The following is a 15698-nucleotide window of genomic DNA, read 5'->3' as shown; positions in this document are numbered from 1 at the left end:
ATTTCTAAAAATTTTAAGCAAAGAACAGTTCACTCTTAAACCCTATGGACTAATCCAAATATAAAAGTTAATATCAAAAACAAAGGTAAAACAAAGTATGTAACTAAGGACAGAGGCAATTTGAGCTTAACAGATACAACATTTACAAGTTTTTGACAATTTATAAATGGTCTTAAAACAACTTGCAATCATTTGTAAATTTTTATCAACACACTTTAAATATACTGGGAAACAGTTATTCTTCCCCAACATATAAAATGCTGGCTGTGTGTATAACTGTATTCCCTTAAGGAAGCAAATATTATGTTAATAATTAAGTAAAAAAAAAAAAAAAAGAAACTTAAAAGGGTGATTAGTTCTAACCCAAATCAGTTTGAAAAATGGCTTTAAATCTATAGTTATATAACCACAAGGATCTAAGAAGGTCACTTAAAACTGTTCAGCTTTATGAAGCATATTATAAGTCTATTATGATAATGGTAATGGCCTCAGCCTCTTATCTTTCAAAGAGTGTGGATAGAGTGAGAAAAAGACTGAGCAAAGTATGTGCTAACATTACATTTTCTAAACCCAGGGGTATGTAAGTTGATGAATAGAAGCATTTCAATTAAACTGTTTTTAGAATGTGACAACTATAAAAATTCAAAACAGTAAATTTTTTTTCCAGTTTCAGTATATGAGAATATATTATGAATAAGTTTAGAAAAGATACCCAGTATTCATACTAAATATAACTGTTGTTAGACATTACCAATTTGTTTTTTAAAAATGCACAATGCTAAAATTCAACTTTTCTAAGTGTTCACTACAAAATGACCAATTTCTCTCTTCCTCCTGCTAAAAACTGTTCAGAGAACAAAAACTAGGTCAGTTGTGCCATGTGCTGATCACAGTAAGCTACATATCACAAGCCTGTTATCCCTCTATCCTAATGTGATTAATATACAATTGCTAGTTCTGCTCTCTAGGCCAAACATATAGTATTTCAGTGCTAATGTACAGAAACTTTTGTTGTTCTAATTTTGTAAAGAGTTTCACTAAAGTCATATCTCAATTAAACTTATTCTGGACCAAAACACAATACCAGGAAGTACATAAATTATCTGAACCATGTAACTTCATCAAGAGTGCACAGTCCTACATGTACTACGTTTAAGAGAAGGAGCATCTTCCCTGGGGAGAGGAACTGCTAACGATGACTTAAGGTAACTGAAGTAAAGACGTTGTGTTGACATTATGTTGACAGACATATCCAACTTAGACATAAACTACCATATGGAGAAAGAAAGAATCTACAAGTGAGATATCAAACTTAACATGGGCTTCACTTATATGATATTTATGATGAAAAGCAGTCAAAGGGAAGTGTTAGTCACTTAGTCGTATCTGACTCTTTGTGACCCCGTTGACTGTGGCCCACTAGGCTCTTGCCCATGGAATTCTCCAGGCAAGAATATTGAAGTAGGTAGCCATTACTCTCTCCAACAGATGTTCCTGACCCAGGCACTGAACCCGGGTCACCTGCATTGTAGAAGGATTCCTTACCGTCTGAGCCAGAGATATCTACTACTTATTTCAGGGTTCAAAAGAACGCTAAAATATAAAAAAGGCAGATATCTCAAGTTTTCCTTTTATTAGCATAGAAGTCACAACTAGAAGTTATCCTCAATATATCACATATGAGAGATACATAACAATGAATAATTCTTCTAAATAATTTTTCATTTAAAATTCTGGAGAAAAAATTTTGAAATAAAAAAGAGGGATACAACCCACCTCATTTATCATTTCTATTTCTCTAAATGTCAATCTGTCCAGCCAATCTACTTTCACCATATGACCTTGTCGATGAGCTTTGGTGAGCTGCAAAACAAAATGGAGAAAATTTTAAGAGACAGATATCATAGAAAAGAGGATAAAGAATGGCAATGGGCCATTCTCACCTTCTGGGAAAGACTACATTCTACCTACAGGATATGTATCTCTCAAAATAAACTTGCTTTCCCCTTAAAAAAAAAAAAAAAAAGAATAGTAATGATCATCAACATGACAGTGAAAGTGCTAGCTTATGCAATAAAACAAGGAAAAGGAAATAAGCAATGAACAGATTGGGAAGAAATAATACATTCTTTAGTCAAAGGTGACATAATCATTTATGTAGCAAACTATCTTAAAATGGACAAAAAAAGCTCCTGGAATTAATAAGCAAGGATGATACAAGGTTCATATAAAAAGTCAATCTCTTTTCTATATGCCAGCAATTCATAAGTAAAACTTGAAATTAAAAACACAATCATCATTTACATTGGGCTTCCCAGGTGGCGCAGCAGTAAAGAATCCACCGACCAACGCAGGAGACACACGAGATCTGGGTTCAATCCCTGGTCAGGAAGATCCCCTGGAGAAGGAAATGGCAACCCACTCCAGTATTCCTGCCTGGAAAATTCCATGGACTAAGGAGCCGGGTAGGCTACAGTCCATGGAGTCCCAATGAGTTGGACACTAATCATTTATATTCTGTTCAGTTCAGTCGCTCAGTCATGTCTGACTCTGTGACCTTATGGACTGCAGCACGCCAGGCTTCCCTGTCCATCACCAACTCCCAGAGCTTGTTAAAACTCATGTCATAATATAAGCTAATCATTTATATTAGCACCCCCCAAAAATAAAATTGATATAAATCTAACAAAATATGTATAAGATCTATATGAGGAAAATTACAAAACTCTGATGAACAAGATCAAAGAAGAACTAAATAAACAGATACTCCAATCAGGGTAAGAAGATTCAGTATTGTCAAGATGTCAATACTTACCAATTTGACCTATAGATGCAAAGCAATCCCAGTAATCAAGATAGTGTGTAAAATAACAAATAAATAGATCAATGGAACACAAGAGATTCCAGAAACAGATCACATAAATACAGTCAACAGATCTCTGACCGAGAAGAAGAGGCAATAAAATGGAGCAAAAAATCACTTCAACAAGTATTGTTGCACTAACTGGACATGCAGGTGCAAACAAATACATGCAGACAAAGACCTTACATCCTCTACAAAAAATAATTCAAAATGAATCACAGACCTAAAGTAAATCAAAAAATACAAAACTCCTATTAGATAATGTAGTAGAAAATCTAAATGACCTTGGGTATGATGACAAGTTTCTAGATATAACACCAAAGGCACAATCCATAAAAGAAAATCACTGATAAACTGGACTTCATTACAATTAAAAACTTCTCTCTGTGAAAGACAGTGTGAAGAGAATGAGAAAGCAAGTCACAGACTGGAAGAAAATATTTGTAAAAGACCCATGATAAAGAATGTTAGCCAAAATACACAAAGAACACTTAAAACTCAACAAAAGAAAACAAGTGATCAGATTTAAAAAAGGGCCAAAGATTTTAATAACTTACCAAAAAAGAAATATGGATGGTAAATAGTTATATGAAAAAATGCTGCACATCACATGACGTCAGGGAAATGCAAATTAAAATGAGAAATCACTAAACGTCTATCAGAATGACCAAGATTTGGAAACCTGACAGCACCAACTGCAGGTGAGTACACAGAGCTACAGGAATTCCTACTAATTGCTTGGGGGAATGCAAAACGTACAGTGTGGCAGCTTCATACAAAACTAAACATACTCTTACCATACATCCCAGAAATTGCCCTCTTTGGTGTTTATCTAGAGTTGAAAACTTACGCCCACACAAAGGGGGGCACATGGATATTTTTATGGCTTTATTTATAATAGCCAAAACCTGTGCACAACTCAGATGGCCTTTAGTAAGTAAATGGATAAACTGACACAGATAATGTTACTTAGTACTAAAAAAAAAAAGAGGTATCATATGTAAAATAGATAGCCAGTAGAAATTTGCTGTATAATGCAGGGAGCTCAAGCCAGTACTCTATGACAACCTAGAGGGTGGCACAGGGTGGAAGGTGGGAAGGAAGTTCCAGAGGGAGGGGATATATGTATACCTACAGCTGATTCATGCTGATGTATGGCAGAAACCAACCCAACATTATAGAGCAATTATCCTCTAATAAAAAAACAGAGAGGTATTAATCCATGAAAAGACACCAAGAAATCTTAAGTGCACATTACTTGCACATTGCTAAGTGAAAGAAGCCAGTCTGAAAAGGCTACCTACAGTATGATTCCAACTAAAGAAAAGGTAAAACTATGGAGATAATACAAAGATAAACAGTTGACTTGAAACTAAGCATGAAAAAAACTAAGATCTGGTCCCATCACTTCACGGCAAATGGGAGGGGAAAAAGTGGAAGCAATGACAGATTTTATTTTCTTGGACTCCAAAATCACTGTGCACAGTGACTACAGCCATGAAATTAAAAGTTACTTTCCCCTTGGAAGAAAAGCTATGACAAACACAGTATTAAGAAGCAGAGACATTACTTTGCCAACAGAGGTCCATATAGTCAAAGCTATGGCTTTTCCAGTAGTCATGTGTGGATGTGAGAGTTGGACAATAAAGAATGCTGTAAGTACCAAAGAATGGACGTTTTCTAATTGCGGTGCTGGAGAAGACTCTTGAGAGTCCCTTAGACCACAAAGAGATCAAACCAGTCAATTCTAAAGAAAATCAACTCTGAATATTCATCGGAAGGACTGATGCTGAAGCTCCAATACTTTGGCCACCTGATACCAAGAACCAATTCATAAGAAAAGACCCTGATGCTGGGAAAGACTGAAAGCAAAAGAAGAGGGCAGCAGATGATGAGATGGTTAGATAGTATCACCAACTCAAAGAACATTAATTTGAGCAAACTCCAGGAGACAGTGGAGGGCAGAGGAACCTGACTTGCCACAGTCCATGTGTTTGTAAAGAGCTGGACAGGACTTAGTGACTGAAAGACAACCACAATAAAGTTGCCCAGGGTAGTGGGGAGAAGAGGGAATAAAAGTGGAACACAGAAGATTTTTAGGGCAGTAAAACTACTCTGCATCACATTATAAAAGAAAGAAAGAAGGAAAGAAAGTGAAGCCGCTGAGTCGTGTCCGACTCTTTGCGACCCTATGGACTGTAGCCCACCAGGCTCCTCTGTCCATAGGATTCTCCAGGCAAGAATACTGGAGTAGGCTGCCATTTCTTTCTCCAGGGGATCTTCCCAACCCAGGGATGGAACCCGAGTCTCCTGCATTGCAGGCAGATGCTTTATCCTCTGAGCTATCACATTATAATGATGAATAAATGACATTAAACATTTGTCAATGCCCATAAAATGTACAATATTCAGAGAACCACGAGGTAAACCATGGATTTGGGGTAATTATGACCTTTCCCTGCAGGTTCATCAATTTTAACAAATTATAACAAATTTATCACTGTGGTGGGAGGTGCTGAAAACGGGGGAGCTATGCATGAGTTAGGGCAGAGTGTATATGAGAAATATTTGTACCTTCCTCTTAGCATTACTGTGAATGTGTAAGTATTCAACAAAAGTAAAATCTTTTTAAAAAAAATCTAAAAACTTAAAAAAAAAATGAAGGGTTATGTCACCTTTACATTTGATACATTTCTATGAACAACAAAAGCCATATACAACTATCAAGATAAGAAGTGGACTTGGCTGGAAACTGTTACAACTTAAAAAAAATTTTTTTAAATGGTCTATAATCTGTCACTAAACATGCTAAAAAATAATGAAGCCTTTACTGAACATATCTTCATCTATATTTCTTGCAGTTATAGTAACAGTTCTTCAAATTGAAAATAAACTTTTTTTCCACATCTCAATATGAAAAATAAGATAGTTATATACATAAGGCATTTCTCTGGAGCCTATAATACTCTAACATGTAAGCGTATTGGTGTGCATGTTGCATTTTAATTTTAAAAGAATTAGCAACTAAATAACAACAACAATAAAAGAATTAACAGTAATAGAAAATCTAGGGCTAGAAAAAGAATTTCTAGAGCTGCAGTTGGTAGAGTGCTCTGAAGGTCTTACATACCAACCTAACCTTGGTTTCACAATTTAAATTATAAATCTACTACTATAGAGAATTCAAGATAATTTCTAAGGTCTTCAAACTGCAAGTATATTTTATCTAAGATAGTGTAATTTTAAACAACAGCATTATTTATGTATCAAACCTTTCTTTCTAAACAAATTCATAGCATAAAGCAAAACTGGGCATTAAGGACTTCATGGTAGCTGGACTTTATGACTTGTCTTCATTTCTATTATACATGCTATAATGGTATTCCTACAAGGATGGTAAATACTTTCACCAATTATAATTTATCTCTCTCACAGAACCAAAAATCTTCATCAGTATTCTTTATATTCCTCAAATAAGGTACTCTTATCACAATTACATCGTCATACTATTTCAGAAATAAAAACGGTAACTTCATACAAGTTTTGAGGATCACTGTAATATAAAAATATTATCAGCTTAGCTGTCTTCTGAATAACAAATTCTTTTCCATCTGAGGTAACCTCTAAATGAAAATGGATAAGGCAACAATAAGTGGTTAGCATTATTATTCACACAAAGCAGCAGTAACTAAACATTTTGTGGAACATTAGACAAATATACTCGGAGAAGGTGATGGCACCCCACTCCAGTACTCTTGCCTGGAAAATCCTATGGACGGAGAAGCCTGGTAGGCTGCAGTGCATGGGGTCGCGAAGAGTCAGACACAACTGAGTGACTTCCCTTTCACTTTTCACTTTCATGCACTGGAGAAGGAAGTGGCAACCCACTCCAGTGTTCTTGCCTGGAGAATCCCAGGGATGCGGGAGCCTGGTGGGCTGCCGTCTATGGGGTCACATAGAGTTGGACACGACTGAAGTGACTTAACAGCAGCAGCAGCAGACAAATATACTAACATGGAAATAGACCAAGAATTAATCATAAGGAAACCAAAAGAACATTAGGCTACAAGTTCATGACCTAAAATTCTAATCCTAGCACTCCATTTTTGAATTCTGTCATTTTTGAACCCACAGATCTACAAAAAGGATTAACTTCTAGTCCTGGTACCAAAATTCAAATAGAATAATGGATATACATTATGACAGAATTAACCCATATAGTCTGAAAAGAATTGTATTCTCACTTTGCCATATGTTTCCATCTAGTTTTTTAAATTAATAAAAATATACAGGGTCATAGCATATCAACATAGCACATCAACACTGATGTCAGAGCTACAACTGAAACCCCACGTCTGTAAAATTCATACTCTTTCCACCAGTCTTCACTATCTCCTCTATTGATTCATTTGTAGAAAGAGATTTAAGTCCAATTAAATTTTTTAATGTTTTAAACACAACTTTCATACTTACGACGCAGTAGGTGATTTTCCACTAGTTTCCTTTGAGGAAAAAATTGTCAAAAAGTATATTAAGTTTAGATATGGGAGAATGTGTTGGGCATTTTTCTTTCCCTTATTAAATCATCAGATAAATTGAGAATTTTCTAAAGTCATTTCACTAACACCAGAATTCATGTTTGCTGCTAATATATTATACATGGGCTTCCCTAGTGGCTCAGTGGTAAAGAATCCATCTGTAATTCAGGAGCCACAGGAGATGTGGGTTCAACTCCTGGGTCTGGAAGATCCCCTGGAGGAGGGCATGCAACCCACTACAGTATTCTTGCCTAAAAATCCCATATACAGAGGAGCCTTGTGGGCTACAGGCCACAGGGTCGCAAAGAGTCGGACATGACTGAAGCAACGTAGCACACACGCAAGCACTTGCATAGTATATTTCTAGCTTTTCTATTTGAATACTAAAAGATGAATATTCTCAACCTTACAAATAGCAACCAAAGAATGCATGGTCAAGGATGGTAGTACCATAAACTGGTATAACCATTTCAGAGTACAAGTTTAAATTACATGAGATATATTAGTATTTGTGCATCACTGTTTCCAATATGGAAAACATAGACACAAAAGAAGATAAATGTCTATAAACAATGGAAACTGTTAAACTATGGTACATATATTAAGAAATACTTCAAGCAAAAAGAAAGAAAAATCTTTATAACCTGCTAGGAAAGATTACTATGACAGTTGAATACAAAAGCAACTGCAGAGGTTTCCTGGTAGCTCAGTGGTAACAAATCTGCCAGCCAAAGCAGGAGATATGGGTTCGATCCCTGAGCCCACATGCCGTGGAGCAACTAAACCTGTGAATCACAACCAATGAACGTAAGCTTCCAGAACCTGAAAGCTGAAACTACTGAAGCCCGCGGGCTCTAGAGCCTAAACTCCACAACCCAAGAAGCCACCACAGTGGGATTTCCCAGGCAAGAAGAGTAGGTCACCATGTCGTTCTCCAGGGGATCTTCCCAAACCAGGGATCAAACCCACATCTCCTGCATTGGCAGGCAGATTCTTTACCACTAAGCCATCCAGAAAGCTTATTTATCTGATACTATGTAAAAAAGAACCCCGTAACTTAAGTGACTTAACATATATCAATATGTGTCACAATAAAGAAGGCTGAATTTCAAGAACTGATGCTTTCTAATTGCAGTGCTAGAGAATAATCTTAAGAGTCCCTTGGACAGCAAGGAGATCAAACCCAGTCCATCCTAAAGGAAACCAACCCTGAAGATTCAATGGAAGGACTGATGCTGAAGATGAAGATCCAATACTCTGGCCACCTTATGCAAAGAGCCAATTCATTGGAAAAGATCTTGATGCTGAGAACGATTGAGGGCAGGAAGAGAAGGGGGGGCGACAGGATGACATGGTTGGATGCCATCACCAACTCAATGAACATGAGTTTGAGCAAGCTCAAGGAGATAGTAAAGGACAGGGAAGCCTGGTGTGCTGCAGTCCATGGGGTCACAAAGAGTCAGACACAACTGAGCAACTGAACAACAACAATATGTGGAGACAACAAGAAGTCATTTTCTTGAGGAATTCTGGATATTTTTTAATTAGTCTAACAGTCTCTCATGTGATGGCTGGAGCTGGACTGTCCAAGACCACTTCACTCACAATTCTAACAGCTTTGTGGGAAAGGGTGAGTTCAGCTGGGAAACCAGGGTGGTGGGGGCCTCTATCTTTCTGAAGGTATTCTCAGTGCTGCTCTCTCTTCAAGTAGTCTTTCAACACAGAAACTCCAACATGGCAGCCAGACTTCTAACATGGTGGCTCATTACTCCCCAACGGGCAAAAACAAGCCTTCAGTCTGTCTTAAAGTTTAGTTCTGGAACAGGCAAGCAACACTTCAGCTGCATCATGTTAGTTAAAATGAGTCACAGAGTTAAGTGCAGATCCAACATGAAAGCATGAGCATTGTGAAGCATGTTTCTTTCACTGAGAGTCATCTTTGGAAACTAGCTACTACAGCACTTACTAGATAATATAAGCATAAAACAAATCGCTCAGTTGCAAAAGAGCAAGAGGAGAGAATCTGAAGATGGCAAAGCTAGCTCGTAACTGGACTTTAGGCATCAAGTAAAGTCTAGACTCTATCACAGTTCCTAAATGATTAGGGCTTGCTTTCTTCTCCAAAATAAGTTCCTACAACTCTCCAACTGACATGCTAACTCCAGCCACCCATTTCAGTTCTCCAGACCATAAGGCCTGTAAGACTCGATGCAGATTAAATAATTTAATATTAGATGAAAAATTTTACTAAAATTTTAGAAAACTATAAAGCACTGTGCATACTGTAAGCAGCTGTTATTAGCCCATAATCTATGTCGCTTCTTCTCTACAGGTGCTGATGACTATGTAGACAGACTTGAGTGGTTTTCACCCATCCAAAGCAGCTTCCAGTTGTCTCCAGTCTGAGAATATCTAGAAATAATGAAGACCAACAATGAACCTGAACAACTTAGATTTCATTTAGGGTCTGAAATGTCAGTGACCTAGATCTCCCAGATGAGAAAACTTGCATTCTGTTAAACAGCAGAGTGAAACTAGTACAATCTGTCTCAAATTGCTCATGAAGATACAACACTCACTAAGGTGCTCATCCTAAAAAGCAGCCAGGTCAAGGTATCAGTAAGAGTCATTCTTTTTAAGAAACATAGATTTCTACAGAATTCACAAGAAGTCATATAGAGGTTGGAAAAGAAGCCCACTGTCACAGAAATAATAGTATCATTATTGAGCTCTAACTAAGAATAAGCATAAGCGGTTTTAAAAGCTATTTACATAAAAGACTCCCTAAGAACAAAATAAAAACATGTACAGGAAACTGCTTGGAGTACAAATAATGTATATCAGAATTAATGGGAGGACAGATACATGCTTAAGGAAGATGCTTCAGGTGAGTATGCATTCAATACAAGTACCAAGAATAGAACTTAGAAGCAGGCCAGCTTGCTACACTGTATATTGATGAGGAACAGCAGAGAAAAAGAATGTCAAACCGGATAGCTATCCCTGGGAACAGACACATTTCCACGATTTCCATGACACATTACAACAACTCACAAGTAATCGCTCCTTATGCAATCTGCCCTACTAGACCATAAGCTTCTTGAGTGCTGGAGCTATGAATGGTTGACAGAACCTAGCATTTATTCATTCAATTATTTATATTTATTGACAGGACTTATAAGTGAAAGGGTGACACAACAAAAAATAAATGCTTGTATACTCTGCAATTCTGTTCAAGAGCTTTGGGGAGTGAATGAGGGGCAAGGAGGAGGAAGTGATACTCAAAAGGAAGCTGGAGAAAAGAATGTTCATGCTCTTAGTCACTTTTCTCTAGTACTTAAATAATTTCAACATGAATATATGTTAGTTTGTTGTTTTAAGTTACAAACTTCCATCATGGTCTTCCACTCTGGAGGTAACAGAAGCAGCAAGTTCTCTGCCTTAAAGAACTTAAGATAGGGGTGAGTTATTTATATGATAATGCTTGTATGTCCATATGATAAATGCTTATACGCCTATGTTTTTCAATTGCTAAGTCATGTCTGACTCTTTGGGACCCCCGTGGACTGCAGCAAGTCAAGTTTTCCTGTCCTTCACTATCTCCGGAGTTTGCTCAGACTCATGTCCATTGAGTCAGTGATGCTATATCTAACCATCTCATCCTGCTGCCCCCTTCTCCTCCTGTCCTCACTCTTTCTCAGCATCAGGGTCTTTTCCAATGAATCAGCTCTTTGCATCAGGTGGTCAAAGCTGGAGCTTCAGCATCAGATAAACTAAAACAGTAATATTAAAGTCATGAACAAGGTGATATGACAGAAAATAATGGGGGTTCTTGAGAAGGCCTCCCAGGCACATAACACTTAAGCAGAGACTTGAAGGATAGCCCTCAGTGAATATTTAGGTAAATCAAGTCCTCGTCAAAGTGGAAAATAGTAAGATCAATATACACATAAGATGATTACTGGGAATCAGTTTTCTTGATGTTTACCATGATCTGTATTTTCCCTTATAGTAGACAATAATGTTATAGTCTGAAGGAAGAAGGGGGCTTCCCAGGTGGCTCAGTGGTAAAGAACCCTCCTACCAAGGAGAAACAAGAGACATGGGTTCGATTGCTGGGTCAGAAAGATCCCGTGGAGTAGGAAATGGCAACCTATTCCAGTATTCTTGCTTGGGTAATTCCATGGACAGAGGAGACTGGCAAGCTCTCTGATATCCTGACAAATAAAGCTGTTTCCTCTGCAAGGAAGATTCCATCCTGTTTGTTGACTCACCCCTTATCCTTCAAGTCTCTGCTTAAATGAAGGAAGAACGGGGAGAGTAAAAACAACTGGAAAACTTTTATCCATTTCAAATCTGCCTAGGAATCTGTAGCGAGGTAAATAGGAAGAGATAGACTCAACTGGAGAGAAAATGGTAGGCTTTGTTGCTTTACAAGAGATGATATAATAATTTACAAAGTTTAATATCTAGCTGTGATCCTGGTTTTAAGCACCCACATAACCCTATGACTATGTCTGATAATATGGAAATATAGCATATGAACACATATCAAACAAGCCATATAAAAACAACCTGAAGAATAATTCTCGCTTTCTATGTTCAAGCTAGAGAAAATTTAAAGTGGATAAAGGCTTAACAACCACATAGAATTGCAAATAGTTTGAATAGCCAACCATAGAGGAGTGCTGAAATGAATTATGGCATATCCACATTACACAAAATCCTAGTCTTTAAAATCATGCCATGAAAAAATAAATAAATAAATAAAATCATGCCATGAAAGCATCTTAAATGACCTGGAACAATTCTGAAACACCATTCATTTAAATGCACATAATATGATCCCAAATTAAAAATAAATATATACACATTCACATATTACATACATACATACATACATACATACATACATACATTTATTTACCAAAAGCATATCAACTAAAATATTAATAATGGTGACTACTGTGGGTAAAGAATTGGAGGTGACTTTTACAGTCTTTGTACTTTAACAATCTTTTACTAGTATAGATGTACATTATCTTGTAATAAGTTACTTAAAAACTAATCTTACTTTAAAAATAATTGTGGAGAAAATTCTGTTGAGAAAACCACAAAAGATTAGCATTTATCAAGATGATGCTAAGTAAGGTTATTTTGCTTCATAATAAACTCAAAGAATAAGGATCAATCTGATTAATTTACCTCAAACACATGAAATGAAACCCAGGTATTAACATAATTATTCTCTCTTAAATTATTTTTTCCAAGGGACTTTCAACTAGATCCACCTAAAAACCCATATAATTAAAATGATGCTGCTGCTTTATGGTTAATAAAACCGCCTATATAGTAAAATGTATAGGTTTAAGGTTTCAAACTTTACTCACATTGAGAAACTTTAAGAGGGGAGTTACAAGATAGGTGGCTTTTCCAAAATAAGTAACTACACAACAGGTGATGCTTGGGTCAGATACACTCATGCTTTTTCAGGAAACCTAAGGAGAAAAAAATAACAAAGCTGTATTTTCTTCCCCCTCTGCCACTTGAAAAAGTAAACAACAGGCACCCCTCACCCACAGTCTACTCTTATCACCAGACAGAAAACTTCCAGATTCAGACAGCCTATGTGAATGTTCAGAAATCGCTCTCTTGACACATTTACAGGAATATTGGCCAATAAAAAAGGCTGAAACTACCAAACCTAAGATTATTTTTTTTCCACCATGATTATAGAAGGTTGTGCTACTTCATATCTGATTCATCTAAATTCTCTCAATTTAAATGTTATAACTCTTTTTAACAGGAAAACTTTACTAAGCCTAGACTAGAACTAAGCAGAAGTACTCACTAAACAGAAAATCATTATTGGTCAGCTAATCTACCAATATTTGTAGGATACACTATGGCTCACTGATATAGATTTCAACTATTAAACAGTATGATTTTTTAATAATTTTTTAATGTGTCAAATCTGTTCCAAATCAAACACGTTATACAGTAATTTATAATTGAAGAAAAAAATATAGTTGTATATAAGAATTCACCCAAACTGAGATTTAAAAAGGAGGTATATCTATATGTTAAGAGTTTGCATACACACCTATGATACTTAATTCTTACAAGACAAGGAGTTTCTTCTACCTTCCTGATTAATTTCCTTAGCCACAGATTTTCAACTTTACTTTGAAATTTTACACGTGCATCCTATTCAGCAAGAGTGGTATTTGCCTCATAAAAGTTGTTTTCAATTTAACTTCTCAGAGATTGGTCTTTTTTTTTTAATTTAAATTTATTTATTTTATTTGGAGGCTAATTACAATATTGTATTGGTTTTGCCATACATCAACATGAATCCGCCACGGGTGTACACGTGTTCCCAATCCTGAACCCCCCTCCCACCTCCCTCCGCAAACCATCCCTCATCCCAGTGAGATTAGTCTTAAAAGCATATTATTGTGTAGTTTTCTGGCAAAAACTATAGCTGTGAAGACAGACAATAGATTTACAGAACATAAATCAATATTCTTTTAGGGCTTAATCTTTCACTGGCGAAAACGGATTTAGTCTACTTGCTACCATCAATTTCAACACAAATCTAAAAGTTTTGACAATCTTAGACATCAGTAAGCAAATCAAAGTGACTGATAAAAAACATTCTACCATGTATCACTAGGAATAAATTTGTAAGAGATTCCACATTCTTTTATGACACACAAAAACGCCAACAGAATCAAAACCAATAGGCTATTTTTAAAAAGTTACACATACCACTTATACAAAAACCTATAGCTAAGAGGTACTTTTGATGACATCAGTGATGCCACTAAATAAGTTTTACAGTTTTGAATAATTTTACAGAGAATTGTTTGACATTTGGAAGGAAAAATCCCTAAGGATAACAGAATATTCATATTTTTCCTCCTTCCTTCCCTCCCCTCCCAACCATTCTTCCTCCCTTCCCACTAAAAGCACACTGAAAAAGTAGTGTGTTAGGCAACCTAATTAAGTTAGTTGACTTTGATCTTTTTCATCAAAATTCTTTTCCCTGTGAGGGAATTAACCAAATAATTTCCCTAAGTGGCAAATTACAAGATGTATGAAAAGAGGTGGTATAAACATAATGGTTCACTTAATATTATTATTTATTGTTTCCCCAGTTCTGGAAAATTAAATGCCTGAGTTTTAAAATTATGTATACAATCAAATTTTTATTTTTATTATAAAACGAAGTATACAGAACAATGTAACAAACATCCATGTATTATTCACTGTCAAAACTGAACATGTATTAACAGTTTGTCTTATTTCACTCTTTTTTTTAAATTTTTTTATTTTTATTTTTTTTATTTCACTTTTAAAAAAAGATTAAAAAAAAAAGGCAAACCAAAGGTATTTGTAAAGACTTCCCTCATTCTTTCAATTTGCTTTTTTAAACTTAATGCTGTTTTTGAGATGTATCTGTGTTAATCTACACAGCTCAAATGCTTTCATTTAAATTGCTATAGAGTATCCCAGTATGACTAAATATATCATTTATTCTCCCAACAAGCTCAACATTTTGTGTTATTATCAAGGCTAAAGTGAATAAGTATATATCTCCTTATGCCCATAAGTGAGTTTTTTTAGTGTAGAAATCTAAGCATGTAATTGCTCTATTTCCAAGATGAAAATCAATACCTTTTCTGATTGGTTTATTTCTAAATTTCATGTAGTTTTTCTTACTACTGCAAATATTCTTTAAACATTGTATTTTTAGATTGGTGATAGAAACTATGGAATAGTAACTGATTTCTGCTTAATTAATCTTATATTTAACATTTCTTGACTAATTATTTGTAACAGTTTGTCTAACAGTTCTTTTGACTTTTCTATATGATCATCATCTGTAAATAATTCCTATCCCTTACCTCTATATATACAGTTTCCTCACACTGACTAGTACAAGAAACTCTGGTACAGTGTCTAACCCAAGCAGTAGTAGAAGCATCCTTATTTTGTTCCTGACTTCAATGAAAATCCTTCTTACATTTACTCATTTGGTAAGATGTTTGTTATCAGTTCTTGGTCTATTTCTTATATCAGGTTAGTAAAGTCATATTTTATTTTGCCAAAACTTTATATGATGAGTGTTTGTTGAAGTTTACCAAAAAGTTGGTAAGACTGGGGATCCTTTTGACCATATGTTATTTTCTCCTTTAATATGCAGGAGATAGTTAACACAATAGGCTTGAAGCTCTAATTTTAGAAGGACCTGCTCGCAAGGATGGCCCTGGTCAATGTGTGAAAATCTGACT

General features: G+C 35.8%; 1 protein-coding gene across 1 annotated transcript in view; it reads right to left on the bottom strand.

Annotated features, from left to right (window-relative positions):
* The window catches only part of PIK3C3 (phosphatidylinositol 3-kinase catalytic subunit type 3), a 166074-nt gene that overhangs the window by 98382 nt on the left and 51994 nt on the right, over positions 1-15698 (bottom strand). The window contains exon 5 of the mRNA XM_040264327.1: positions 1777-1863. Coding sequence (XP_040120261.1) covers positions 1777-1863 — 87 coding nt within the window. The remainder of the gene's footprint in view (positions 1-1776; positions 1864-15698) is intronic.

The sequence above is a fragment of the Oryx dammah genome, unplaced genomic scaffold, assembly GCF_014754425.2.
Source record: "Oryx dammah isolate SB20612 unplaced genomic scaffold, SCBI_Odam_1.1 HiC_scaffold_22, whole genome shotgun sequence".
NCBI lineage: Eukaryota > Metazoa > Chordata > Mammalia > Artiodactyla > Bovidae > Oryx > Oryx dammah.
The sequence above is the reverse complement of the archived record's forward strand: the minus strand, read 5'-3'. Positions and strand labels throughout refer to the sequence as shown.